Source organism: Mus musculus, chromosome 7 (assembly GCF_000001635.26).
Source record: "Mus musculus strain C57BL/6J chromosome 7, GRCm38.p6 C57BL/6J".
Taxonomy (NCBI): domain Eukaryota; kingdom Metazoa; phylum Chordata; class Mammalia; order Rodentia; family Muridae; genus Mus; species Mus musculus.
Window position 1 is genome coordinate 21509512 of NC_000073.6, and position 18201 is coordinate 21527712.

At 38.9% G+C, this 18201-nt stretch overlaps 1 protein-coding gene and 1 pseudogene across 1 annotated transcript; one reads left to right on the forward strand and one right to left on the reverse strand.

The window, feature by feature from the left end:
• Window positions 1–2268: 2268 nt before the first annotated feature.
• Vmn1r130 (vomeronasal 1 receptor 130) lies at window positions 2269–3192 on the forward strand. The gene has a single exon (NM_001166848.1). The coding sequence runs from the start codon at window positions 2269–2271 to the stop codon at window positions 3190–3192; it is 924 nt and encodes a 307-aa protein (NP_001160320.1).
• Vmn1r-ps76 (vomeronasal 1 receptor, pseudogene 76) lies at window positions 13766–14689 on the reverse strand (annotated as a pseudogene).

Sequence of the window (18201 nt, forward strand, 5' to 3'; positions counted from 1 at the left end):
TTGTGCCTGAGACAATATTGTTGCAAGTTTGAATATCAATAAATGTTTAGAACATACAATTCTTAGATTTATAATCAGAATTTTTACTTTTCATCACTGAAAATCAAAACTAAATCCCTAGTTTTTTATTATACCTAGAGCAGACATGTGTTGGAGCTATGTATTTATTAATGATTGCTAAATCCATATCTTTGCTTGTATGTCCAGGATTACTTAATTACAAATGAAATTCTCTAGATACTATCAATGTATATTAGATCTGTGATAAGAATTCATGAGTATATCAGAAAACAAGTCATGATCTTCCTGAAAACAAGTGGATATGGGAATAACCCCAGGATTCAGGTGGGAAAGACCAGTTTCTGTTAATAAATTCGTCATTTATAAATGTCCTGGGTCCAACATGGGAAAAGTTGTAATGAAGCAACTTCCTGGGAAATTACAGAATCTGAATGACACATTGCCAGTTTTCTAGAAGGACTTAGTGTCAGAATAATTTTGCAGAAGTGAAATAGTAGGGAGGAAAGTACTCTGTAGAAACTCACATAATGAGTCCCTTGTTCTACCCTGGAGCGCCCCAATTCACATCTGATGACAAACTCAATTCAGAACTTAGATTCTCCCGGAAGGAAACATGGAAACCCTTCCCTAACTTCTGCCCAGGTACTCATTAACATCTAACAAACTCCTAGACATCATCAGTAAACATCAGAAAGGAATGGAGATTTGCTCTGGGGATAAATGATATTCCTTCATTGGAGGTATCCCAAAGACACCATGCAGACAAATGTGCGGATGCCACAGATGATACAATAATAAACTCTCTGAAGGATGTCATGTCCCGGTGCCCTATTATTTTATGAGCCTGGAAACTAGGACTTTGTTGGGTTATCTTTACAGCATTGCGTGGAGAATAAGAAACCATTCCGAATTTCATTGCATTCTTTCTCAGGCAAAGAGTGACACAGAGAAGTTCCTCAATTCGGGCACTAGGAAATATGCTTCTATAGGAGCTGTGCTCTGCAGCTGGCCTTCAGATGAGCATCTTCATCCTGACTGAGTCTCAGAAGGTGGGATTCTTCCAACCATAGACTTCTACTTAAAATTCTTTCCTCTTTTCTTCAGTGAAAATTGTCTTCTGAAGCCAACATGAAACATTATTTCTTTCTGAAGTCTGCAGGTTAACTTGAATAGGTTAATATTTTGCTTTCATGTCAAAGAAATGTCTGTGTCCTAGATTAGTACTCAGGAGAAAACAGCATTTAGTGTAACATATGCATGTAAGATAATGAATTATACCTGGTGGATGGAGGCCCTCCTGCTCCTATAGAAAACATATAAACAAGTAAAGTGCAGACTAAGCATCAGCTTGCAAAGGGTATTGGGATTATATTATATTGTATTATATTATATTATATTATATTACTGCAAAGGGATTGTGTTAATAATTTTGGAGGGAATCTGCAGATGATGCAGGTAAGATTCTGGCACCTCACATTTAGAACAAAAATTATGATCAGTAAAATTAAGATTAAATGGAACTTGTTAGCAAGTTTTTTTTTTTTTTCATATGGAGGACATATATGTAAGCCTGTGTTCATCTGTGTCATTACAACACAGGTGGCTTTATCAGAAGTATTTGGTGTTTTTTTTTTTTAATTTTGAGGATGAATAGTATAAAATTTTCACAAAAGCCAACAACTTAATTTTCTACAACTGAATTCAGTTACACAACTTTATTATTGAGTGCAATATCATATTGTTCCCATACATACTATTTTTAATATGTTACTATAATACACAAAATTCAATTAATTATTTTTATGTTGCATTTATATATTCTTTTATTTGTTATTGATTTAGTTACATCCCAATTGAAGCGTTTCCTCCCTCCTAATTGTATTGAATTCTGATGATGGAATCACAGACTCATAGTAGACTCTTTACTGTCTGTATTCATATGCAAAGACCTTGGTGTGGCAAAATGTGTGTTATTGTGCTCTTGACCTACTGAACCAATAAAGATGTAGTTGCAATACAAAATTTACATTGAGGCAGGAGTAATAAAATCAGTATAAAATTTTATTTGAGTTATTATACATTCATTGTTTTTCAGGCAATTTGCCTGTAGTGTGATAGAATAGTGTCTCACTTATCAAGTGAAGAAATTGTGTCAAATCAATTGGTAAGTGTGGACAATAAAACAGAGACCCGAGGAGAGTAGTGTCCGACCTAATCATCACTCCAGGGTCCTGTAAAGCCCTCTCCATGTCTGCTCATGGTAAATCCGTGAAAACCACTGAGGAAGTGGCTCTCCAGATCCTCTTGCTTTGCCAGTTTGGGGTTGGAACTGTGGCCAATGTCTTTCTGTTTGTCCATAATTTCTCTCCAGTCTTGACTGGTTCTAAACAGAGGCCCAGACAGGTGATTTTAAGCCACATGGCTGTGGCCAATGCCTTGACTCTATTCCTCACTATATTTCCAAACAACATGAGTGCTTTTGCTCCCAAAACTCCTCCAAATGAACTCAAATGTAAATTAGATTTCTTCAGTCACATGGTGGCAAGAAGCAAAAATTTGTGTTCCACCTGTGTCCTGAGTATCCATCAGTTTGTCACTCTTGTTCCTGTTAATAGAGGTAAAGGTAAACTTATACTCAGAGCAAGTGTCCCAAATTTGTGGAATTATTCCTGCTACAGTTGTTGGTTTTACAGTGTCTTAAGTAACATCCACATTCCAATTAAGGTCACTGGTCCACAGATAACAGACAATAACACTGACTCTAAAAGCAACTTGTTCTGTTCCACTTCTGGATTCATTGTAGGCATGGTCTTCTTGCAGTTTTCCCATGATGCCACATTCATGAGCATCATGGTCTGGACCAGTGTCTCCATGGTACTTCTCCTCCATAGACATCGCCAGCGAATGCAGCACATCCTCACTCCCAATCAGGATGCCAGAGGCCAAGCTGAGACCAGAGCAACCCATACTATCCTGATGCTGGTGGTCACATTTGTTAGCTTTTATCTTCTAAATTGTATTTGTATCATCTTTCATGCCTTTTCTATACATTCTCGTCTCTTCATAAGGCTTGTCAGTGAGGTTCTGGCTGCAGTCTTCCCCAGTATCTGCCCCTTACTGTTGATCTTCAGAGATCCTAAAGATCCTTGTTCTGTGCTCTTCAAATGTTGAAAATAAGAGCCCATAAAAACTGCCAAATACAGAAGACACCTTCACTAATACCATTAAGTACTTTATTCCATAAATATGTTTTCAACATTTTGTATGAATAAGGTGTGGTGCTCACTGCTGTAATTTTAAAAGACTAAGGCTATACTCATTTGTTGATGTGAAATGATTTCTGGTTGGAATCTTACTGACATGGTAAGTGAGTTATTCACCATTCTCTGTTTTCCTGTATATAACTGCATTCTGCTGCAGGCTGGACTGAAACTGATGCAACCAATTTTCACTAAACAGTTAAATGTGTTAAATGGTCCTGATCAAACTGATACTCTCGCTCCATCTTAGTTGATACTTCAAACTTCGGACAAGAACAGAATCCCTCTCTATATTTCTCTATCTGAACAAACAAGGATGCATTGCTCTAATTAAATATTTTCAAGGATGAACATTTTGTATATAGTAAATATATTGCATGTTATTCCACTTTAGTTAGGAGATATATGCTTTGTACCTTGGGCCCTAAGGAGGTGAGAGTCAAGCACTGAACAACATAACTTTGTGCTCTCTAGAGCAGTACAATCTGCTGATCACATCAAGAGTAAATAGGAAAAGAGGCATAGACAGCTCCTGCTCAGAAGCCTTAAGAGATTTAAAGTCTCAGGACCAGGGAGGAATCCAGGATCCACACTGGAGATCTTCTCCTGAAAGACCTTGGTAAAGACTTGACTCTGAGCCATGGTGAAATTGTTTTTCCAATCATCACAAACACCTACGAATCAGACAGGAGACAAGAGATATCAGAACAACGAGGAAGCAAAGTTGTCATTCCATCTGTCAGTGGCTTTCTCAATCGCAAAATTATTTTCTCAGAAGATTAAAATCAAGCATCTAATATTTTCAGCTACCTGAGAATGACCAAGGCTAGAAAGACCACAAGATAAATACCAGGGGTGGTTATAGCTGTCAGTGTGATGAAACTTATAATCTGACTTGTGGTACTTACTTCTGTGAACAAAGAATATTTTAGCATTCATTTTTTTTTGTTCATATGTATTGGGTATGTATGTATTTGTGGGGATTCCCTCCTCTTAAGGAGAATAGGTGTCATACCCCTAGAGCTGGAGTTACAAACTGATGTAAGCCTACAAAGATAGTTTCTCAGAATCGAGCTCTGATCCAATGTAAATATGGCCAGGCTTCCAACCTGCTGAGCCATCTCTTGAGGCCCACACTGAAAAATTTATCCAACACACTTAACTATTCACTTACAATTTGGGGGAGTAGGAAATTATCAATATCAGGTATATTGAAAGAGCTTGAAATAATAGAATATGAACCAACAGTTTGTATGTTCTATATTGAGGATAGATTTGCACTGAGTTATGAAATTAATACCGAGACTCTTCATGTACTGACAATCCCACAGCACCAAGCCTTGATCATAACACTGGCCATAATAAGAATCAGCAAGACAGCTCAGCAGCTAAAGCACTCACAACTTAGAAATGATTATCCCAGGTCCTACCTAGTGGAGAGAACAAACTCCTACAATTGTCCTCTCCCTTCCTCAAATCTGTGCTTGAACATGTCCACACAATGAAAAGAAAAAAAGTGTATTTTCTAAGTTCACTTTATTCAGTTCAGTGTATCCTATAACACTGATCTCTGCCTGTTAATCTGTATATACCCTTATCTCTAAGCATTATTTTGGTGTACGTTATTGGACTGTATTATCTACTACCCTTCCAACAGTTTTTTTCAGCACAATATTTCCAACCAACACTCAGTAGTAAAGAATAGTTAGAGAGGAAAAGGAGTGTAGACCTCTGATGTTGGTTTTGGTAAGTCCAAAATCTATCATCATGATATATCTAACCAGAAGTCAAACAAGACAGCCAAACAATAATTCATTAATAGCAAATTCAGGAACAGGTACAGCAGCAAAGGGGACTGACAGCAGCAGGCAAAGCAGGAGCCACCACAGGCCATCTTGGGGATCTCACACAAATACCTTCTCAAGACCCCCAAGAATTCCAAACTAAAACTGTCTGCAGCTGGAAAAAATCATACCCCTCCTAAAGCATGAGACACTCATAATTATTCGTTGTGGACAATTGGAAACAGCCCCATATCCCATATCAGGGATTAAAACAAAAACATATTCATGTAACATAACTGGGTTTTTGACAAAATGAAAATTATCACATCAATCAAAATAAAGAACAAATACTGAAATGTTAAGAAAATTCAAAGGAGGCATGAATTATAATGAGATAACTTTGCAAAGGGCAGAAATTAGCAGGTAAAATTTCAAGAAAACATGCATAAATAAATAAATAAATAGATAGATAAACAAACAAACAAACAAACAAATAAACGCATGGCCTTTCTATGTTCCATCTAAAGTTCCACACACCAGTCTGCAATCTCTGATCTATTCTCCTCTCACTGGCCCATAGTTCTGCCTGCCTTCCAGGATGCTGAATCCTGCATGGTCATGAGGGTGATGGTGGGACATGATCGCAACTCTGGGATGGAGCCAGTAGGACATAGGACTCCACAAGTGTTGACAGTTATCAGGAAATATGATACTTGACAAGTTTATTGTGGAATGTCCTTTCTGGGAAGGTTAATACCTCTTAGGATGGGAGGGTATGTTTATGCCTTAGCAAAAACTATAAATGCTGTGGCTTTCACAGCAGCCCTTAATGATATAGAAAAGAACACTGAATACATGAATTTAAAAATATATAAACAGGATTTCTCAACTATTCAAAAAATAAAGATGTAATATGAGTTACAAGAGGGGTTTCATGTACCAAAAAAAGTACAGAAGCAGTTGCACTATGAGCAAGCTTGTCAGAAAGATGCAAAGGCAGGAAGACACAAAAGCAAGCAGGTTTCTGAGTTCAAGGACATCCTGGAACAGAGGAAATTTAGACCCAGCATGAGGGAGTAGTGATCTCATAGCTTATTGTATGTTCTTACAAAGCAAGCAGATTTCTGAGTTTGTTTGCCATGTTAAGAAAAATGTGCTTGCTGTCTTTTCTTAGCGGTTAAGGGGCTAAGTTCAAAATTTGTGATGTAATCAAAAGAGTATGTGGGGTGCATGATTGCATTGACATGAAAATAAAAGAATGGACTATTGTATGTTAGAGGTTATCTCTCTGGTCATCTTCAGAAAGCTGTCTTAGCAGAACACAAGGCTATCAGCTTGTACCCCAGAACTGACTTCAAGCCATTCTTTTTGTTGCTCCCAAACACCACTTCCTCAGAACCGCCCTCTAAGCTAAGGCTGGTCCTTGTCACCAGGAGGCCTACTGACATCCAGAACAACCAAGAACAACTCACTCTCCTATTTCCCATGTGCTGAACTCTATTACTCCCAGAAGCTGTGAGGTCTGCCCAATTCTCTCCATTCTTTTTATGCCCTATCTTCCTGTCCACACTTCTACATGCAATTGAGAACCTGCACTCCACACCCTTGTCCACAGCTCTGCATGCCTCCTGGTAGACCTGTTACCAAGTGGTACAATCAGTCCCAGAGGCCTACTGTGACCTTTTATGGCTAGGACAGCTAATACCAGAGACAACAAGATGGCTAAAGGATGAGCTAAAATATGATAAGGAAAAGCCAGTGAAATATGGCACCACAGGTAATCAGCTATCTTACTCTAGCAAGCATTAGGTACCCTGACACACCTGAAGAGCAAGAAAATGACCTTACATCTCATCGTATGAAGAAGATAGAGGCCTTTGATGAGGAAATAAGTAAATATCTTTTTAAAATACAGGAAGACAGGATCAAACAGGCATTTAAAAAGGAAACAAATAAATATGAAAGAATACAGGAAAATGCAACCAAACAGGTGAAGGAAATGAATAAAACTGTTCAGGACCTGAAAATGGAAATAAATGTAATACAGAAAACAAAAAAAGGAGCCAACCCTGGAGAAAGAAAACCTAGAGAAGAGAATTACAAGCCACAAGCATCATCAACAGACTACAAGAGAAAGAAGAGAGAAGCTCAGCCATCAGAGATACAATAGAAAAATTGCTGTATCGGTCAAAGAAAGTGTCAAATAAATTGATTCTAATACAACACACTCAGAAAATTTGGGACACTAGGAGAAGACAAAAACTAAGAATGGTAGAAATAAAGGGAGAATAATGCCAGCTCAAAGGCACAGAAAATATACTCAACAAAATCATAGAACAAAACATCCCTAACCTAAAGAAAGATATAACTATAAAACTACAAGAACCAAAATAGATTTGATGACAAAGAAAATCCTGCCACCATATAATAAAACATTAAATGTACATAACAAAGAAAGAAATTTAAAAGATGAAGGGGAGAAAAAGACAAGTAGCATATAGGGTAGTCCGGTTAGAATTACACCTGACTTCACATCAGAGGCTCTAAAAGCCAGAAGGGCATGGACAAGAGTTTTGCAGACCTTAAGAGACCACAGTATCTATCCATGAAAATGTTCAATTACCATAGATAGAAAAGTAAACATAATCCATGACAAAAATAAATTTAAGAAATATCTATTTACTAATAGAGCCCTTCAAAGATATAAGAAAGAAAACTTCAATTCAAGGAGTTTAACTGTACCCAGGAAAACATAAGAACTTAATCATTGAACAGCAAAACCAAAAGAATAGAATTATATACACACAATAACACCTCCAACAACAAAACACCAAGGAGTAACAATCATTGGGCATTAGTATCTCCTATCAGCAATGGACTCAAGTCACCAATAAAAACAGAGTAGTTAGGCAAAGAGAATCCATGATTTTACTATATACAAGAAATACAGCTCAGCAACAAAAATAAACACTGCCTCAGAGTAAAAGACTGGAAATAGGTTTTCCAAGCAAACAGACCCAGGAGACAAGCTGGCCTAGCCATTATAATATCTAATAAAACAGACTTTCAACCAGAAGTTATGAAAAGAGATGGAGAAGGACACCTTATATACATCAAAGGAAAAATCCAGCAAGATGATGCCTCAGTACACACACACACACACACACACACACACACACACACACACACACACTGCATGGCTGAAATAAAGTAGTCCAATAACTCATACAAATACATACACACATACATACATACATACATACATACATATGTTCATACAAACTTACATGCATACAGACCTACAGAGAGACATACACATTAATACATGGAATAGTTAGAGCAAGCACTAACTAACCGAGCCTTTCACACACACTTACATATATAAAAACAGTTGGTGGATGGAGCAAGCTCCAACACACACCCAGACAAGCTTTATATATATATATGTATATATACAGATACTTTCGCTCAAGGAACTTTGTTCCAAACTTCCACTTAAACAAACTTTACACATATACACACATACACATAGTTCTTGTATGAAAGGAACAATTTTCAGCTCTCCACTCTTTATTCCTTCTTCCATAGCTTATATATCCCAGCAAAAATTTTCAAGCAGTATAAAACTACAATGTGAGCATGTTTTAGTTTTCTTCTAGTAAATGATTATGAAAAACAGTGTGTTACCCAATACTGTTATGAGAAATAACATTATATAGTAAAGGTAAAGAAAACAAATTATCCCCAAACACCCAGGTACATTTTTTTTTAGATTTTATTTATTTTTTATTAGATTTTTCTTTATGTCCATTTCAAATTTCAAATGCTACCCCGAAAGTTCCCTATACCCTCCCCCCATGCCCTGCTCCCCTACCCACCCACTCCTGCTTCTTGGCCCTGGCATTCCTGTGTACTGGGACATATAAAGTTTGCAATACCAGGGGCCTCCCTTCCCAGTGATGGCTGACTATGCCATCTTCTGCTACATATGCAGCTAGAGATACAAGCTCTGGGGGTACTGGTTAGTTCATACTGTTGTTCCACCAATAGGGTTGCAGACCCCTTCAGCTCCTTGGGTGCTTTCTCTAGCTTCTCCATTGGGGGCCCTGTGTTCCATCTTACAGATTACTGTGAGCATCCACATCTGCATTTGCCAGGCCCTGGCATAGCCTCATACGAGACAGATATACCAGAGTCCCTTCATCAAAATCTTGCTGGCATATAACCTAGGTACATTTATAAGTAAGGAACTTATTATAAATTCACAAAGTGTACACATGCAAGGCAGTTTTCTCATCAAGTTTCTCTTCCTGGAAGGCAGAAATTACAAAGAAAGGGACAAGTATTTTATTATTTATCTCTAAAATAATCTGAAAAAAGCTTAAAGGAATCACAAATCTAAACTTTTACATAAAAATCAATCATGTCGATTTTGAATTCTTGAAGACCCCTTAGTTGAAAAGAGGTGGTCAGTTGGGACTCTGTATCCTCAGTTATTAGAAAATTTCAGTAGGATCACTTTCATATATGTTAGAAATTTCCACTGCCATAGGTTTTCATAACATCTCTCATATGCCCTCAAATTCCAGCTCTTTCTCTTCATTCCATCTCTCAACCCTATGTCTCCTTGCACTTCTGGCCCTTTTCCAACTCATCCCCCGAGTCCACTCAGAAGAGTCAATCTCTTCCCCCCTTTCATGAAATCCTCGTGTCCCTCACTAGAACATTTTTATGTATCAATCTCCTTTGTAGGTTGATTATTATTTATTTAATGGCTAATAACTATGTATAAGTGATGGTGATTGATAATAGTGATGCCCGTGATGGTGATGATGGTGAAAAATGTGATAATGGTGGTGATGGTAATGGTGGCTATGGTAATGGTGATCAGGATGGTAAAGTGGGAATGGTGAGATGCTGCTGCTGGTGGTGATCGTGATATTGATGTTGGTGGTTGTGATGATGTGTTTCTCTGTATAGCCTCGACTGTCCTGGAACTCACTCTGTAGACCAGGCTGGCCTCAAGCTCAGAAATCTGTCTGCCCCTGCCTCCCAAGTGCTGGGATTAAAGGCTTGGACCACCACTGCCCGGATTACTTTTTGTTAAATAAAAACATTTTATTTTCATCACAATACCACTATAATACATTTACTTTGTTATGAGCAAGTTTGTGTGTGTGTGTGTGTAATTTATCTTTGTACTGTAATAAGAAAATAATGTTCCTTTGATTTGGAAACCATCTTCACATAAAGTCTTATTTAAAGTAGAGTGTGGTGGTCCTTGGCTATCATTCTGGCTACTCTGAAAGCCAAGTAAAAACTCTCAAGTTCAAAGCCACATCACTCCAATCTCTGCCTCTGTGATTATATGGCTGTCTTCCCTCTGTATGTGTTTGCTGCTTCTTATAAGGAGACAGTCACTCTTAAAGGTTTTATTCTACTTGTGGCTTTCATCTTTTATTTCCAAATAGGTCATTCATGGACCAGGACTTTACATAGCAGAAATACCGTCCAACCCATAGCAGGCAATGATAGCTTTCCCTTCATTACCCCTCTCTGACCAGATGCCCTTCACAGGACCATCCCATGGCCCTTGTGTCTGCTGATTATCGAATTGCAGAGCTTCTCACAGAGCTCCATCAGCTGACCAAGCAAATCCAGGTAAGAGGAATGTTTGTATAAGTGAATACATACCGCAATTCTCCTACAAACATCATGATGCCTGTTCTTAAACAGCTGAGTAATGCTCCATTGTGCTAATGTGCCATACTTTTTTTTTCTTTTTTTTTTTTTCACTTCAGTCTTCATTTTTCTTGAGTTTCATGTGTTTAGGAAATTGTATCTTATATCTTGGGTATCTTAGGTTTTGGGCTAATATCCACTTATCAGTGAGTACATATTGTGTGAGTTCCTTTGTGAATGTGTTACCTCACTCAGGATGATGCCCTCCAGGTCCATCCATTTGGCTAGGAATTTCATAAATTCATTCTTTTTAATAGCTGAGTAGTACTCCATTGTGTAGATGTACCACATTTTCTGTATCCATTCCTCTGTTGAGGGGCATCTGGGTTCCTTCCAGCTTCTGGCTATTATAAATAAGTGTGCCATACTTTTTATCCTTTCTTTTGTTGACACTTCTTGGTTGATAACAGATTTATTCATATTGCGAATGAATAGAGCAGCAAAAAAAAAATCATGGTTGATCACATGTCCTTGTAGTAGGATGAAGTGCCCTTCAGGTATATATCCAAGAGTGGTGAGATAGATCTATTGCCTACTTTCTGTGGAACCTCTATTCTTATTCCCATAGTGACTGTACAAGTTTTTACTTTCACCAGCAATGGGTGAGCCTTTCCCTTATTGCACATCCTTGCCAGCATGAGCAGTCACCTGTGTTGTTGATCTTGGCCATTGTAATAGGTGTTAGAATCCCAATGTAGTTTTCATTTCCTTTTTCCTGATGTCCAAATATTGCCAAGGGTCATGCAGTAGGAATGACCAATGGCTTTAGAACTCAGGGAATGTGGTCACCCCACTGATTACCACAGCCACATGGGTTAATCTTGTTGTGTCATGGCCCCAAGAACTTCATGATGTTATGGAGTTCTGCTCTGCTTGCAGCCCTCACATCCCACTTAATATAAGAAGGACATAGCATTAAGAGGTCTAGACTCATTTTCCTCTCTAACATTTTCCTTTACTACTGGGTGTTAGTTTGTTGGAAGTAATTGAATTGAAAAGTTTTTGACGGGTGGTAGATAATAGAACCCAACAAAGTATCCCAAAATAATGCTTAGAAATAAGGGGATACACAGATTAACAGGCAGAGATCAGTGTTATAGGATACACTGAACTGATTAAACTGAACTTAGAAAATATACTTTTCTTCTCTTCGGAGTGTGGACATGTTCAAGCACAGATTTGAGGAAGGCAGAGTACAATTGTATGAGTTTGTTCTCTCCACTATGTAGGACCTGGGATAATCATTTCTAAGCTCTGAGTGCTTTAGCTGCTGAGCTGTCTTGCTGATTCTTATTATGGCCAGTGGTATGATCAAGACTTGGTGTTGTGGGATTGTCATTTTTATTGTTGGTAGAGGTCTGTGAAAATGTACATGAAGAGTCTCAGTATTAATTTCATAACTCAGTGTGAATCTATCCTCAATATAGAACATACAAACTGTTGGTTCCTATTCTATTATTTCAAGCTCTTTCAACATTTCATTACGATATCCTACTCCCCCAAATTGTAAGTGAAGGGTTAAGTGTGTTGGATAAATTTCTCATTGTGGGCCTCGAGGGATGGATCAGCAGGTTAGAACCCTGGCCACATTTACATTGGATCAGAGCTCGATTCTGAGAAATTATATTTGTAGACTTACATCAGTTTGTAACTCCAGCTCTAGGGGTATGACACCTATTCTCCTTAAGAGGAGGGAATCCCCATAAATACATACATACCCAATACACATGAACAAAAAATGAATGATAAAATATTCTTTGTTCATAGGACTAAGTACCACAAGTCAGATTATAAGTTTCATCACACTGACACCTATAAGCACTCCAGATATTTATCTTGTGGTCTTTCTTGCCTGGGTCATTCTCAGGTAGCTGAAAATATTAGATGCTTGATTTTGATATTCTGAGAAAATAATTTTGTGACTGAGAAAGCCACTGATTGATGGAGTGACAACTTTGCCTCCCCATTGTTCTGATATGTCTTATCTCCTGTCTGATTGGTAGGTGTTTGTGATGATTGGAAAACAATTTCACCATGACCCAGAGTGAAGTCTTTACCAAAGTCTTTCAGGAGAAGATCTCTAGTGTGGATCGTGGATTCCTCCCTGGTCCTAAGACTTTAAATCTCTGAAAGTTTTGGAACGTGAGCTGTTTTTGCCTTTTTACCTATTTACTCTTGATGTGATCAGCAGATTATGTTGCTCTAGAGAGCACAAAGTTTTGATTTTCAGTGCTTGACTCTCCCCTGAGTAGGACCCAAGGTAGCTAAGCATATATCTCCTAACTAAAATGGAATGACATGCAATATACTTACTATTTATATAAATTTCATCCTTGAAAATATTTAATCATAGAAAAGCACTCTCATTTATTCAAATAGGGAAATACAGAGATGGATTCTGTTCTTATCCGAAGTTTAAAGTATTAACTAAGAAGGAGCGAGAATATGCGTTTGATCAGGACCATTTAACACATTAAACTGTTTAGGGAAGATAGGTTGCATCAGTTTTAGACCAGCCTGCAGCAGGAGGCAGTTATATACAAAAGTACAGAGGGTAGTGAATAACTCACTTACCATGTCAGTCAGATTCCAACCAGAAATCATTTCACATCAACAGAGGTGTATAGCCTTATTCTTTTAAAATTACAGCAGAGAGGGCTGGTGAGATGGCTCAGTTGGGTAAGAGCACCCGACTGCTCTTCCAAAGGTCAGGAGTTCAAATCCCAGCAACCACATGGTGGCTCACAACCATCCCTAACGAGGTCTGACTCCCTCTTCTGGAGTGTCTGAGGACAGCTACAGTGTACTTACATATAATAAATAAATAAAAAAAAAATTACAGCAGAGAGCATCACACCTTGTTCATACAAAATGTTGAATACATATTTATGGAATAAAGTCCTTAATTGTATTAGTGAAGCTGTCTTTTGTATTATGCATTTTTTAGCCACTCTGATTTTCAACAGTCGAAGAGCACAGAACAAGGATCCTTGGGATCTCTGAAGATCAACAGTAAAGGAGAGATACTGGGGAAGACCGCAGTTAAAATCTCACTGACAAGCCTTACGAAGAAATGAGAATGCATAAAAAGGGCATGTAATATGATACAAATACAATTTAGAAGATAAAAGCTAACAAATGTGACCACCAGCATTAGGATAGTATGGGTTGCTTTGGACTAAGCTTGGCCTCTGGGGTTCTGATTGGGAGTGAGGATGTGCTGCATTCGCTGGCGATGTCTATGGAGGAGAAGTACCATGGAGACACTGGTCCAGACCATGATGCTCATGAATGTGGCATCATAAGCAAACTGCAAGAAGACAATGCCCACACTGAATCCAGAAGTGGAATAGAACAGCTTTCTTTTCCAGTCAGTGTTATTGTCTGTTATCTGTGGACCAGTGACCTTAATTGGAATGTGAATGTTACTTAAGACACTGAAAAACCAACAACTGTAAGAAGAATAACTTGCCATGTTTGTGACACTTGCTCTGAGTACAAGTTTACCTTTTCCTCTATTAAGAGGAACCAGAGTGACAAACTGATGGACACTCAGGACACAGGTGGAACACAAGTTTGTGCTTCTTACCACCAGGTGACGGAAGGATTCTAATTTACATTTGAGTTCATTTGGAGGAGTTTTGGGAGCAAAAGCCATCATGTTGTTTGGAAATATAGTGAGGAATAGAGTCAAGGCATTGGCCACAACCATGTGGCTTAAAATCACCTGTCTTGGCCTCTGTTTAGAACCAGTCAAGACTGGAGAGAAATTATGGACAAACAGAAAGACATTGGCCACAGTTCCAACCCCAAACTGGCAAAGCAAGAGGATCTGAAGAGCCACTTCCTCAGTGGTTTTCAGGGAGTTACCATGAGCAGACATCGAGAGGGCTTTTCCCAATCCTACAGTGATGAATAGATAGAACAGTACTCTCTGTGGGTCTCTGTTCTGTTGTCCACACTTACCAATTGATTTGTGTCAATTTCTTCACTTGATAAGTGAGACAGTATTCTAGTTACACATTACAGGTAAATTGCAGGGAAAACAATGCATGTATAATAACTCAAGTAAAATATTATACGTATTGAATTACTCCTGACTCAAGATTCAAAGTCAGGAATTTTTAAGAGTCATGGCTTGTCGAATACAGTCTTTTAAAGGGTGAAAGGGTGATAATGGAAGATGAAGGGTTAGATTTGGGTGTGTGTAGGAAGGAAAGTAGATGAGGAAATATTGAGAGGAATAACTAACACTAAGTGTCTTTTGAAAATCTGTACAGTAACATTGTACTGTTGGGGCTTCCTGTAATATGTTTACATGCATATTTCTTTTTTTTTCAATTTCTTATTAGATATTTTCTTCCTTTACATTTCAAATGCTATCCCTAAAGACCTCCATGCCCTCCCCCCACCCTGCTCCCCTACCCACCCACTCCCACTTCTTGGCCCTGACGTTCCTCTGTACTGGGGCATATAAAGTTTGCAAGACCAAGGGACCTCTCTTCCCAATGATGGCCAACTAGGATATCTTCTTCTACATATGCAGCTAGAGACATGAGCTCTGGGGGTACTGGTTACTTCATATTGTTGTTCTACCTATAGGGTTGCAGACCCCTTCAGACCTGCGTTCCATCCAATAGATGATTTTGAGCATCCACTTCTGTATTTGCTGGGCACTTGCATAACCTAACAAGAGAGAGCTATTTCAGGGTCCTTTCAGCAAAATCTTCCTCGCATATACAATAGTGTCTGTGTTTGGTGGCTGATTATGGGATGGATTCCCGGGTGGGGCAGTCTCTGGATGGTCCATCCTTTTGTCTTAGCTCCAAACTTTGTCTCTGTAACTACTCCCATGGGTATTTTGTTCCCCATTCTAAGGAGGGACAAAGCATCCACACTATGGTTCTTCTTGAGTTTCATGTGCTTTGTATCTTGTATCTTGGGTACTCTAAGTTTCTGGGCTAATATCCACTTATCAGTGAGTGCATATCAAGAGACTTCTTGGCCTGAGCATCTGCGGGAGACATATTGGTTCCCGGACACCACCGAGACTAGTCTGCACAGGTGAGAGTGTGGACTACAGAAGCTAACAGCTTCTGGGACACATGGGAGCCACAAGCTTCTGAGGCAGGCCCCTTTTCGGGCTCCAGAAATCCGGGAACCTTCCCTGCCAGAGGATAGGTGACTGCCCGGCCTAGGAGGGCTTTGCAGGAGTACCTGGGGGAGCCATCTTGGTTCCCAGATACTTTGAGACTAGTCTGTGCTTGTGAGAGTGTGGACTACAGAAGCTAACAACTTCTGTGACAGGCCAAAGTAACACAGCATCTGGGACAGGTCCTGTTTTGGGTCTTCATCTTCGGCCGGGAGGGAGGTCCAAAAGCCAGATATCTGTGCACCTTCCCTGGAAGAGGAGAGCTTGCCTGCAGAGAGTGCTCTGACCTCTGAAACTAGGAGAGAGCTAGTCTCCCAGATCTGCTGATAGAGGCTAACAGAAACATGAGAGCAACAATCTCTAACCAGAGACAACTATAACAACTAACTCCAGAGATTACCAGATGGCAAAAGGCAAACGTAAGAATCTTACTAACAGAAACCAAGACCACTCACCATCATCAGAACCCAGCACTCCCACCTCGCTCAGTCCAGGGCACCCCAACACACCCGAAAAGCTAGACCCGGATTTAAAAGCATATCTCATGATGATGGTAGAGGACATCAAGAAGGACTTTAATAACTCACTTAAAGAAATACAAGAGAACACAGCTAAACAGGTAGAAGACCTTAAAGAGGAAGCACAATATTCCCTTAAAGAATTGCAGGAAAACACGACCAAACAGGTGGTGGAATTGAATAAAACCACCCAAGACCTAAAAAGGGAAGTAGATACAATAAAGAAAACCCAAAGTGAGGCAAAACTGGAGATAGAAACCCTAGGACAGAAATCTGGAACCATAGATGCGAGTATCAGCAACAGAATACAAGAGATGGAAGAGAGAATCTCAGGTGCAGAAGATTCCATAGAGAACATTGGCACAACAATTAAAGAAAATGCAAAATGCAAAAAGATCCTAACTCAAAATATCCAGGAAATCCAGGACACAATTAGAAGACCAAACCTACGGATAATAACAATAGATGAGAATGACGATTTTCAACTTAAAGGGACAGCAAATATCTTCAACAAAATTATAGAAGAAAACTTCCCAAACCTAAAGAAAGAGATGTCCATGAACATATAAGAAGCCTACAGAACTCCAAATAGACCAGACCATAAAAGATATTCCTCTGACACATGATAACCAGAACAACAAATGCACTAAATACAGAGAGAATATTAAAAGCAGTAAGGGAGATAGGTCAAGTAACATATAAAGGCAGGCCTATCAGAATTACACCAGACTTTTCACCAGAGACTATGAAAGCCAGAAGAGCCTAGACAGATGTTATACAGACTGTAAGAGAACAGACATGCCAACCGAGGCCACTATACCCAGTCAAACTCTCAATTAACTCAGATGGAGAATCCAAAGTATTACACGACAGAACCCAATTCACACATTATCTTTCCACGAATCCAGCCCTTCAAAGGATAATAACAGAAAAAACCAATACAAGGACGGAAATCACACCCTAGAAAAAGCAAGAAAGTAATCCCTCAACAAACTAAACAGGAGACAGCCACAATAACAGAATGCCAACTCTAACAACAAAAATAAAAGAAAGCAACAATTACTTTTCCTTAATATCTCTTAATATCAATGAACTCAATTCCCCAATAAAAAGACATAGACTAACAGACTGGCTACACAAACAGGACCCAACATTCTGCTGCTTACAGGAATCCCATCTCAGGGAAAAAGACAGATACTACCTCAGAGTGAAAGGCTGGAAAACAATTTTCCAAGCAAATGGTCTGAAGAAACAAGCTGGAGTAGCCATTCTAATATCGAATAAAATCGACTTTCAACCCAAAGTTATCAAAATGACAAGGAAGGACACTTCATACTCACCAAAGGTAAAATCCTTCAAGAGGAACTCTCAATTCTGAATATCCATGCTCCAAATGCAAGGGCAGCCACATTCATTAAAGACACTTTAGTAAAGCTCAAAGCACACATAGCACCTCACACAATAATAGTGGGAGACTTCAACACACCACTTTCATCAATGGACAGATCATGGAAACAGAAACTAAACAGGGACACAGTGAAACTAACAGAAGTTACAAAAAAATGGACTAAACAGATATCTACAGAAAATTTTATCCTAAAACAAAAGGATATACCTTCTTCTCAGAACCTCACAGGACCTTCTCCAAACATAACAGTAAAATTGGTCACAAAACAGGCCTCAACAGATAAAAAAATATTGAAATTGTCCCATGCATCCTATCA